This window comes from Eleutherodactylus coqui, chromosome 12 (genome assembly GCF_035609145.1).
Source record: "Eleutherodactylus coqui strain aEleCoq1 chromosome 12, aEleCoq1.hap1, whole genome shotgun sequence".
Lineage (NCBI taxonomy): Eukaryota > Metazoa > Chordata > Amphibia > Anura > Eleutherodactylidae > Eleutherodactylus > Eleutherodactylus coqui.
This window is the reverse complement of record NC_089848.1, coordinates 131566446-131578932: the sequence shown is the minus strand read 5'-3', so window position 1 is coordinate 131578932 and position 12487 is coordinate 131566446. Positions and strand designations below refer to the sequence as shown.

Here is a 12487-nt window from a genome sequence, read left to right as displayed (position 1 = left end):
ACCGCCGGTGGCTTCCTGGCACCCACCCATGCTGTCGGTCCACAGGGAGTTGTAGCTGCATGTGTCCACTTCTAAAGAACCCCAGTGTGACTGGGGCATGCAGTGTGGGCCGAAGCCCACCTGCATTTAATCGGACGTTACCTCAGCTGTGATGGGCACTGCAATGGGATACATTTATGTACAGCCGGTGGGTTCCAGGGAGCCACCCATGCTGTGGGTGCACACGGAATTCCCATTGCGGAGTTGTACCTGCCTGTGACTATTTATAAAAAACCGCGGTCTGACTGGGGCATGCAGACACCTTGACAGAATGAATAGTGTGTGGCACATAGGTTCCCCATTGCTATGCCCACGTGTGCAGCTCCTGATGGCGGTGGCACAGGATTATATTTCTCATTGCTTCTGTACAGCATTGTGGGCTATCGCCCCGCCCCTTTTAAAGAGGGTCGCTGCCTAGCCGTGCCATCCCTCTGCAGTGTGTGCCTGCGGTTCCTCCTCATGGCAGACGCACTTATAAATAGACATGAGGGTGGTGTGGCATGAGGGCAGCTGAAGGCTGGGCAGGGACAATTTGGTGTGCGCTGTGGACACTGGGTCGTGCCGGGGGGGGGGGGGGGTTGGGCAGCATGTAACCCAGGAGAAGTGGCAGCGGAGTGTCATGCAGGCAGTGATTGTGCTTTGTTGGAGGTAGTGTGGTGCTTAGCTAAGGTATGCATTGCTAATGAGGGCTTTTCAGAAGTAAAAAGTTGTTGGGGGTGGGGGGGCACTCTTGCTGCTATTGTGGCTTAATAGTGGGACCTGGGAACTTGAGATGCAGCCCAACATGTAGCCCCTCGCCTGCCCTATCCGTTTCTGTGTCGTTCCCATCACTTTCTTGAATTGCCCCGATTTTCACAAATGAAAACCTTAGCGAGCATCGGCGATATACAAAAATGCTCGGGTCGCCCATTGACTTCAATGGGGTTCGTTACTCGAAACGAACCCTCGAGCATCGCGATAATTTCGTCCAGAGTAACGAGCACCCGAGCATTTTGGTGCTCGCTCATCTCTAAAGTATTTAGTTCCTCTAAAAAATGGACACGTGAACACTTGATAGGAAACCAATGGTTCTAATAGACGTAATTATTTTTGCGTACATAGGCGCGCAAAAAAATCACTCGTCTGACCGCGGCCTTAGGTTGTAATGAACTCAAAGTCAGATGAGCAAATAAGAAATCCTTCCCAAGTCCATTCAAATGAATTCCGCCATCAATAACACATCAAAGAGGTAACTGGCAAATAAGTCACTGATGGCTCAGCAGCACAATACTGAGAATGAAGGACGACTTCTTAAGAAGAAGAGATCTAACAAAGTTAATAACAGAGAAAAGTGACGTACGTGCTCGGAGGTGAAGGCAATCAGTCTTGGGATTGCAGCCATTCCTTTCTCTTTAACTTCCGGGAACATCTTGAAACGTGCAATCAACATAGCATACAAGTTAGATATGGCACCACCTGGAGTCCACAGTAATACAAGGTTACTTTTCCATTGAATGAATAATGCATTGTTCAAAAAACGATGGTACAAAAAAGTATTTGCCTCAGAGAAAGCGTTGTTATTTGCTTACACAAATATGCATAATATAGTAAACGTATCTCTCATATATTCACTTCAGGGATGTAAAACTTTAAAGGGGCACTAACTTTTCAGACAACTTCTGCTCATCTACTAACTTGTGTTAGTCTCATCATTTTTGTAATATACTTGCATTAAAAATTTTCTTGCTTTATCATTGTAAATCACATTTGAAGCTGCTGCCACTAGGGGTCCCCCTTCCAGCCTCCCTTCTGTCTGTCGTTAGGTAGAGAGCTTTGAAGTAACAAGGACACAGGGACATTTTCATAGCAACATGGGGAGGGGCTATCTTTACAGGTGGCTCGCCTGTACTCATAGGCTGCAGGCTAACAGATCTGCAGACACTGTGATAACTATATCCACAGTCTCTGCCTCTCCTACTATTACATTGTGTGGGTGTTTGTGTGTGTGCACGTTATTTTGGGTTTTCTAACCATTTGATCATAATGTCTCTGAATGCCCTAATGATCTTGGGAAAGCAGAGGGTAGGCATACAGATGCTGCCTTCCTACTGATTGCACCAGAGACAGTGCAATGCAGAATGAGAAGTAAGGGCAAGGAAGTCAAGACAGTGAACTACTGGTAGAATTCTAGGCTTGCTACACCCCCCTCCCTGATAGTGGATTGGAAACAGTAGAGCAACATAAAAATGGGGAAGACCGCCTGAAAATCAGGACTTACAGACATGAAATAGTATGCAAACAGCAGCAATTTAAAGAGTAATGAGAACCTGGTTTATTTTAGAAAACTTGTTGAAAACTCAGGTATGCTTTAAAAATAAAAAAATAAAGGGGTTTATCATTAAGATGGGCTACCAAGGTATGATTGAAGGAGGTCCAACAGCGATGAGCACAGTGTAGGTGCTCTATAACTGACAGGGGTCATAGAGGTTGGCCTCTACCATATACCACGCTTTAGGCAGCTGTACTGTAGCTGTGCATGAGATGCAGCGCAACCAGAAATGTTGGGGCAGATTTACTATTGAAAATTAGCCACAAATAATTTCAGCCTCCTAACACTTTTGACGTACCTGATGGCACCTCCGTGCGCCATACTGAACCCTACACCAGCTCTGAGCTGGCGTTGGTTTCTGGTGTACATTATAGCAGATGCTTTACTGATGTACATCATAGTAAAAGTGATCCCTAACACTTGGCCCTGCCCACTTTTTGAAAAAGTGTTGGAGCCCATTGTAAACACACACAAAGTCACAATTTTGATGGCGTGCCAAAGTTGCAACTTTTGTATGCCAGAATAGCGACCTACAAAGATTGATGGCTGCACCCAGTGTGTATTCTAGTATTCAGAGTGAAAACTGGAATATTTCAAGATATTGATTATGCGTACAGTGACATAAAAAGCTCACACATTAAAAAAAAAATCTTCATAATAAAAACCTTGGGCATATTTTATGGCGCATCATACACTGATTTAAGTAAACTTTGCCCTGGGCTCAGAGCGACAAGAATTGCAAGCGTCTTATTATATTTGTCACACTTGGAACTTCTGTGAGTCAGACTGAAACCTGTGCTACATGGCGATGGTTTCTGTTATAATGTAAGCGAGTCTATGGCATACATTTTACTAAATGTGACCCCTAACACTAGGCCCTGACCACTTTTTGAAAAAATCGCAACGTAAACTTTCAAAAAAGCCTCAAAATTGCTACTTTTGTACACCAGAAAACTGACGTACAAAGACTGATAGACGCTCCAATGTGTTTACTCTAGTGGCCAGTGTGAAAACTGGAATATTTCAAGCTGTTTATTATGTGTAGAGTAGCATAAAAAAACCTCACATATTAAAAACAGAAGGTTCATAATAAAATCTGGGGTCATATTTAGGTAGGACGGCATTTCATATGCTGATAGAAGTAAACTGTACCCCGAGCTCACAGCAACAAGTACATTTCTCATCTGACTGCTTCAATCTGGCATAGGTTTTTGGTGTACAGCATAGTGAACATGATAGCTTGTGCGCAGCCATGCCCTATGTCGCTGGCCTCTCTACACTGGTAAAAAGTGTAAAAAGGGAAAGTTGAAAAAGTGGTGGGGCCTAGCTCAAAAGGCCCAAAAAGTCACAATTTTAATGTTTGCGTCAAAATTGCTACTTTTGTACTTAATTAGATTAGGTAGGGCATAATTGATACATCTCCTTGGTCAAGGGCGTTGTACCACAATTGTAAGCTATACTCTATCTCAAAGGATAACTTGCTGATCAGTGGAGTTCTCAACGCTGAGACCCCCACCAATTTTGGGAATGGTTTTCCTGTGTCCCACTCTCCTGTAGTGATGTCACTGTGAATGAAGTGCTGGCCAGGCATGTGCGGTCAGCGCTGCACTCATTTCAATATGGCTGACAAAAATAGTCGAGCAGCACCCACTCCGGTATCTCCATATTGAAAGTAAATGGACTGCCAGTGTATCGCTCTATTCAGTCTGCACCTCATTGTAGGGGTTGCAGTAACCCTCCAGTGGAGAGGACTGGGGACATTGGACCCCCGTTCTTAAGATTGGTGGGGGTCTCAGTGGTGTTAGGGGATTCATTTGTAATCTTGGTACAACCCCTTTAAGTAACACGTGATTGTTTGATGATATATCCCCTTAATAATTGCATTTATGGGTACTTGTGAGTTAGCTATCACCACTTTTTGGGGTTAACCCATTCAACGCTCTCTTGCAGGCAATTATAACAACTGAATAATATAAATATTTATGTTTTAGAGAAATAAGAACAGTTTAAGAAATAAATAGTGTTTTTTACGCATCTGTATTAGTGAAGAATTTGTGAAATGGATTAAGGAAGTGGTGAGAGATAACCCCCAAGTAGCCATTTATGTAGCATTCATCCTTCAGAGACGGTCTTGGGGGCCCTTCAGCCGCTGACTCCATTTCTCCGGTAACAATGAAGTCAAGCAGCTCTGGGTAAAGCCGCTGAGTACGGACGGGTTCTCCAGACCAGACAGGCAGTAAGGATAATCTCAGCTCATTGTAACAGCGAGGCGCACGTTCCTGGTGGGCATACGGAGCCCCCCGATGAGCAGAGCTTGATTGCCAGGCCATGCTGAGTGTCCTACAGGCATGTATATTTAAATGACTGTCATTGCTGCACGGTTGATGTTCGGAGGAACTCTCTGCGGCACGGATGAGCGGGCCGCAGAGCTGACAGGGGGCGTCCTCGGGATATCATCTGCCGACATCGCGGAGAGCAGTACTACGGTGTCATGCACGGGGACGCTCGCAGGGAAATAGTCGTGAAAAAAGAACTACGAGGGTCTTAGAAAATCAGTTCATGCGAAGGCCAAACGTAACGCGCCGATGGAAACATTTCTTGTGGAGGCGAATAATGCGACTCCACCGACAAGGAAGGCTTTTTATTGGAGGGCCTGCCCTGTACTATCTGTTTTTGTTAGAAGGGGCTCCTAAGAATGCTGCTGGGACCCCCAGTAAATACCGCTGCGACGCCCACAAGGAACATCCCAATCAAACTCCAAGGTGCGTCCTGGGGCTCGCTGATAGGTGTCACGTGCAAAGGATCCTGCAATCACATGAAGGCATGTAGTAACGGGCGGATTTGATTTGTGACACCCGCGCGGGAGATCCTCAAATCAAGCCGCCCATAGTTAGAGAAGGGCGCCCGCAGAGCAGCTAAAAGCGTGCGGATGCGATTTTTTTCCCGCTGTGCGGATCGCATGCATGGGAAGAAATTGCAGCATGCTCTATTTTCCTGTGGATCATGCAGGCACGGCTTCTATTGAAATCAATGTAAGCCGCCCGCCCCGCGGCACAACCACAGCTGTCACTGCGGACGTGCCGCGGATGAGCGGGAAAGCAGGAGGTTCAGAAAAAAAAAAGTTGATGCATCCGACGTGCTGAAGAAAGAAGATCCGGCCACGACGGAGGAGAATGCGCTGGATCCGGAGAGGTAAGAAGCTGCCTTTTAATGCCCATGTCTGTGGGCACAGGAGGGCTGCGCTGCGGGATTCAGCAGTGGAATCCGTGCGTGCCCATGTGCATTAGGCCTCAATGGAAGCCGTCCGATCTTCGGCACACCCACAACCGTCACTGCAGGCGCAGATCCCACGGGAAAGCAGGAGATTAAGAAAAATACTCTCTAGTGTGCACGTGCGGGGGCGTGCGGGCCGGCGGGCCTGACCACATCCGTAATGTCCTCATGCCACGGGCAGGATAGGATTCTGCAGCAGGGCTCCCAGCCACGGAATCCCACCCGCCAGTCGACATGAGGTTTTACACGTATTACACTTGCGGGTTCCGTGTGTGTAAGGGCGGCCGCACATGGGCATAAGCGCATATCCACTCGGGGCGTTTAGTGCCCATTGTGCACTAAAATAGAGCATGCTTTCTTGTTACTTTTTTGTTACCGCACGGTTTTCCGGGCGTACATACACAAGGCTCGTTTCACCAAAAATCGCTTTTAGTCCATGAGGTGCTTTGTTTCATGCACAGCAAGCTGAGGTAGTGCCGAGCCAGGAGAACCGAGTGCGGACAGCAGGACCATTTCGGGGATGCTCCCCCTCCCTCGGCACATGTGATCGCCCACCACCCTTTTATACTGTAATCACATCCCATCTGTCAAAAACAATAAATGTACAAATATGATGCAGAACTACAAGAATGACTTTATGTGCGGCGACAGCGGAAAGGATCAACAATCATGGAATTAGGCTCCTAACACCAGAGCTGCGCATCTCATTTAACCCTTTCGGGACCGCTGTCAATTAAGAAGCCAAAAAGTTTCTTTGTGAAGCATTTTTTTTTAATAGCAACATTTTGGATTGCGGTGCGGAGTTTACGGCGTTGTGCGGCGCGCTGCGAGGTTTATTCCATCCTGTGTGAAAGATCCCTCCTTGTACTAAGATGAATGTGAAAGGTTATTCCAGGAGTTGTGTCCGTGCTGCGATGCTCTGCGGCCGTATCAATATTAGTCGATCAGTAAACGTTGGATTGGATGAGCTTCCATCTGGTATGAAATTGTATTCTCTGAGGAATAATCTAATCTGGAGAAGATGGAGGAGGATGGCGGTGAGTTCTATGATGGAGGAGGATGGCGGTGAGTTCTATGATGGAGGAGGATGGCGGTGAGTTCTATGATGGAGGAGGATGGCGGTGAGTTCTATGATGGAGGAGGATGGCGGTGAGTTCTATGATGGAGGAGGATGGCGGTGAGTTCTATGATGGAGGAGGATGGCGGTGAGTTCTATGATGGAGGAGGATGGCGGTGAGTTCTATGATGGAGGAGGATGGCGGTGAGTTCTATGATGGAGGAGGATGGCGGTGAGTTCTATGATGGAGGAGGATGGCGGTGAGTTCTATGACGGAGGAGGATGGCGGTGAGTTCTATGATGGAGGAGGATGGAGGTGAGTTCTATGATGGAGGAGGATGGCGGTGAGTTCTATGATGGAGGAGGATGGCGGTGAGTTCTATGATGGAGGAGGATGGCGGTGAGTTCTATGACGGAGGAGGATGGCGGTGAGTTCTATGATGGAGGAGGATGGTGGTGAGTTCTATGATGGAGGAGGATGGCGGTGAGTTCTATGACGGAGGAGGATGGCGGTGAGTTCTATGACGGAGGAGGATGGCGGTGAGTTCTATAATGGAGGAGGATGGCGGTGAGTTCTATGACGGAGGAGGATGGCGGTGAGTTCTATAATGGAGGAGGATGGCGGTGAGTTCTATGATGGAGGAGGATGGCGGTGAGTTCTATGATGGAGGAGGATGGCGGTGAGTTCTATGATGGAGGAGGATGGCGGTGAGTTCTATGATGGAGGAGGATGGCGGTGAGTTCTATGATGGAGGAGGATGGCGGTGAGTTCTATGACGGAACAGGCGCAGCGAGACACTTCTTTCAAATGGCATAGAAGGTTTTGGTGTTGGAGGAAAGTCCGGGAGTAGAGATGAGCGAGTATACTCTCTAAGGCACATTACTCGAGCGAGTAGTGCCTTAGCCGAGTATCTCCCCGCTCTTCTCTAAAGATTCGGGGGCTGGCAGGGGGCGGGGAGCGGCGGGGGAGAACGGGGAGGAATGGAGGGGAGATCTCTCTTTCCCCCCGCTCCCCACCACAAGTCACCTGTCACCCGCGGCGCCCCCTGAATCTTTAGAGACGAGCGGGGAGATACTCGGCTAAGGCACTACTCGCTCGAGTAATGTGCCTTAGTGAGTATACTCGCTCATCTCTATCCGGGAGGTGATGCTGCTGCTAGTAGAGATGAATTGCTAGAAAAGAAACTTTTTGGCTTTTTAATTTAGATACACCGGTCCCAAAAGGGTTAAATGAGATCTGCGGCTGTATTAATTCCATGATTGCGGTATTCTTATGAAGATCCTTTCCGCTGATATTGGAAATAGTCATTCTTATGTTTATAAATTATATTTGTATATTTATTGTTTTTAACGGATGGGATTACTGTATAAAAGGGTGTTGGGTGGGGGAGGGGGAGCGTCCCCGAAATGGTGCTGCTACTGGGATTCCCCCAAAATAAAACCCTGTCTTATATACATTTTTATATATATACAGGAGCAGTGTGATCATCATCAGTAACTGTGACAGGAGGTGTTGTGTTCCCCCCTTTGCAGTTTCTGTGGTACGTGTGACAGCATAACACAGACTGAGAAAAATTGGGTTAATTTGAGAACATATAAACGAAAAGAAATCTGAGGGCGAGCACCCACTGGCGTTTGCGTTTTCCGCGGGAAAAAAACGCAGCGTTTTCGCCGCGTTCCCCGCGTTTTTCCGCCCGTTTTCCGCGGCGTTTTTCGCGGCGTTTTCGCGGCGTTTCCGCGGCTTTTCCATTAATTTCCATGGAGAAAAATAAGGACACATATGCAACTGACAGCTCCTATGTTAAAAACGCAAACGCAATGCAAAAAAAACGCCAGTGGACAGGAACACATGTTATCTCTATGCCTGTGCAGGAAAAACGCAAAACGCAGGTAAAAAAACGCCAGTGGGTGCTCGCCCTAAGCCGGTCAGAATTGAGGTCACATGACCATCTGAGGAAAACGAGGCCAGGAGCCTCACACAGAGAGGTAGCACTAGCTCACTTATATATACTGGGGAAGGGGGGGGGGGGGGTATATAGCTACACAGCAAATGAAAAATAAATCACAGGAGGGGCCCTCTCTTTTGTCTTGAGAGGCTTGTAGCCAAAAGGCTATAAGGCTGCTTTCACATGGGTGACAAACTCGTGTGATTTTCTCGCAGTGCGATAGCGCTACAAACCGCATGTATGTGAAGCCCATGCTTTCCAACGGGTTCCTTCACATTAGCCATGTTTTTTCTGATGCTATGCTGCTAGAAAAAAAATTGCGGCATGCTCTGTATTGTAGCGATTTGCCATTTTTTTGGAGCCCGTGTTTTTCTACGAAGCCTTTGTTTTTATCACATTGCAATGCACAAAATCGTAGCTTTCGTGCGATACGATGCGTCTTTAACATTAGAAAATAATCCCTTCCCCGAAAAATAAGCCCACTCCCAAAAAATAAAGAAATACTTACCTGGCAGGCTTAGTCCGGGTCCTCCGGCATCTCTCTGCAGCTTTGCCACGTGTCCTGCAGTCCTCATTCGCCCACAGAAGATCACTTCCTGATTGCTGAATTCATAAATCCCGCCTCCAGGAAGCAATGGCACTGATTGGTTTTCGAGCGCTCCTCAGCCAACCAATGCAGCGCTGGATAAACCAAAGCGATGGCTGTGATTGGTTCATCCAGCGCTCCATTGATTGGCTGAGCAGCATCCGAAGGACCAATCAGAGTCATCGCTTTCTGGAGGTTCGATATATGCAGGAATCCTGCAACCAGAAAGTGATCTTCTGTAGGCGAACGAGGACTGCAGGACATGTGGCAGCGGGAGGATCCGGACCAAGCCTTTTAGGTAAGTATTCCATGTTTTTTTGGAGGCCAGCTATGGCTTATTTTCTGGGTAGGGCTTAACCTTCTCGAGATAAAACTGCACGAGTTTATCGCAGGCCGCAGCGATTCGATGCACGATTTTTCACAAGAAAATGTACCGCTGATACTACAACATCGCGGGGACAAACCTGCAATTTTGTAGCAGCGACATCACTGTCACCCGTCTGAAAGAGGCCTAAAGGATAAATTATGTGATAGGGCTACACGGATACATGTGTCGCACGACATGGAAACTGCAATGTTGTATCGCTGCGGCGCGACTGTTTTAGCGTTGTGATTTGGCTGTTAAGGAAACCTGCGACTTGCATTGCAGCCGGTCTTGTCCAAGCTGCGTGCGGCTCGTGACCCCTAACCGAACATCCAGGAGGTTTAGATTTCACGGCCTTGTTAGATCGCAATGCGAGCCCATTGTTACCGCGTGGCCCAGGCCTTATATGTCTATGTGTTCACATCGCAACATTCAATCGTTGCAAGAAATCAAAAGCGCTTGGCTTTTTGGTTGCAGGTTGTGAGTCTCACACAACGTTTCTACCATAGACGACAATAATACGGGGACTCGCCTGCAATTTTGTGGGTTTTTTAACAGCAAAATCAAAGCTCTGAAATAGTCACATGACAGCGAGTCGTATACATCTTTAGGTCACATGACATATCTAATACTTGATGTCACCGGGTAGGCGTACCCTAAGGAATCTTCTAAATAAATAAGTAAAGAAATAAATAGTGCATCTGCCCCCTTCACCAGTTATTAGTGGTGCCAATCTCTCTACTACACACATGGTAGGGTTGAGTCTGTCATGAGTGAGTTGGTTCTATGAGCAGCTCCTTTACACGGAGTTAGCGAGCCGCAAATGTCTCTCTTAACCTGTTTTTATGGGGGTTGAATGGCCGGTCGCTCATCCTGTTCTGTCCGCTCATCTCTGTAGACAGTAGAGACTCGGATTAGGGCACAGAGTTTGTAGAAGGCAAGAACAGTCTAAAGGGGTAAATGAAGCCAACTCTGTGCAAAGCAATGTGCCCAGGTGCACCCCACCATGAGGCAACCAGAGACTTCTGCCTCGGGCTGCAGTTTACCACCCAGCCAGTAATTATATATCGCTGGCCATTAATGGTCATAAAAAATATTTTCCAGCTGCAAGCAAGCCAGGCAGCAACCCAACAAGCAATTTACTCACCGACTCTGCAGCTCTGGTTCGCCAGCGCCCACCGCTGCTATCACCCCTGACCTCTCCCCCTGGCATCTGTGTTCCTGCATGCAGATGTCAGCCTGTACACAACGCAGACGCCAGGCAGAGAGGTCAATAGTCCTAGCAGTGCTGGCTGTCTGCACACCAGAGTTGCTGGTTGGGTGAGTGAATTGCTTGACAGGTTGCTGCAGGGCCCGAGGCCAATGGGGGAGGCACTATTACCACTGGGGTCATTATGGGGGACACTATTACTACCTGGGCCGGTGTGGGGGTCACTATTACTACAGGGTCCATTAAGGAGGTCACTATTATTTCTAGAGCCACTAATGGGGGGTACTATGACTACTGGGGTCACTATGGGGGTCACTAATATTACTAGGGCCACTATGGGGACTGCTATTACTACCGTGTTTCCCCGAAAATAAGACAGTGTCTTATATTAATTTTTGTTCAAAAAGGTTTACCTTTTTTACATGTATAGCTGCCTGGACACTATTTAAATTGACTTTTTAAATTAACTGTTAGCAGGGCTTAATTTTGGAGTAGGGCTTATATTTCAAGCATCCTCAAAAAGCCTGAAAAACCATTTTGCATCCTCAAAAATTCTGGAAAATCATTTTCAGGGTATGTCTTATTTTCAGGGAAACAGGGTAATGGGGCCACTATTAGACACTATTATTACTGGGACCAGTATGCAGGTCATGATTACTACTGGGGCAATTAAAATTTTAAAAAAATTAAGGGGGTTACATTTACTATTAATGTCACTAAGGGGGACACTTACTATTGGGGCCACTACTGGGGGTGACTATTACTCTGTCACTTCAGACAAGTCTCAAATATGTTCTGTGCATCTTGTGTATTAGCGCTTTCAATGCCTTTAAAATGAGTGTGTTTTTTCCAGGGGGATAAGGGGGCGCTATTTCACACTATGACTCATGCAGTATAAAGGCCTTGGGGCATCCCTGAATCCGCTGCACCAAAAAGAGCCGGAATGCCCATGACTAACACATGGAGTTAGAGGACTGGTTGGCATGTCCTCTGACTGTCCCATTAATGCTATATGACTACTGCGCTTTGTACTGCAATGTCTACAAACTCTATGGACTATATGTTGGAGTCGGAGCGTTCAGAACTGCAAGGCAAATGTCTCATCCGATTACTCTTCCTACAGAGCACAATTTCTGCTCGTGGTAATGTGCCGTTTGCTTTAAGGGCTCTGTGCATCTTTCTAAATTAAATTCATAGACTGTCAGAAGTTCAAAATAGAACTCCATTACGAGTGGCGCTCTGCATAACGGCGCTGAAATGTGAAGACGATTACCGCCGATATTATTTTAGGCTTTTAGACGGTGATGATAATTTACCTGGAGAAAAGATTCCATCGCCGTTCCCTCCGGGCCACCCAATTATTTCTCTCATTTTCTTTAAGGTGACATATTCTAACAGTACAAATACGGGAGCAATTTCATAGGTGAACCTAAAAGAGAAAAAACCCAATATAAATAATCACTAATATAAAAAAAGTAGCATTTAAATATTGTAACATATAAAAACAATTATTACAATTGTCATTTATTTTTGGAATGTTTTTGTAACAATATAAATTAAGATTGTTGCCCGGTTAGTTTTTAAAAAAATTGAATGAAAGGTGCAGGTGTGAAAAAAAAAAACAAACAGCAGTAGAGATGAGCGAACGCGTTCGTCCGAGCTTGATATTCGTGCGAATATTAGGGTGTTCGGGATGTTCGTTAT

The 12487-nt window shown here is 46.6% G+C and overlaps 1 protein-coding gene across 1 annotated transcript in view; it reads right to left on the bottom strand.

The window, feature by feature from the left end:
* The window catches only part of GAD2 (glutamate decarboxylase 2), a 107983-nt gene that overhangs the window by 48834 nt on the left and 46662 nt on the right, over positions 1 to 12487 (bottom strand). Inside the window, exons 6-7 of the mRNA XM_066585682.1 lie at positions 12100 to 12212; positions 1379 to 1494 (exon numbers count right to left, since the gene is read on the bottom strand). Coding sequence (XP_066441779.1) covers positions 1379 to 1494; positions 12100 to 12212 — 229 coding nt within the window. The remainder of the gene's footprint in view (positions 1 to 1378; positions 1495 to 12099; positions 12213 to 12487) is intronic.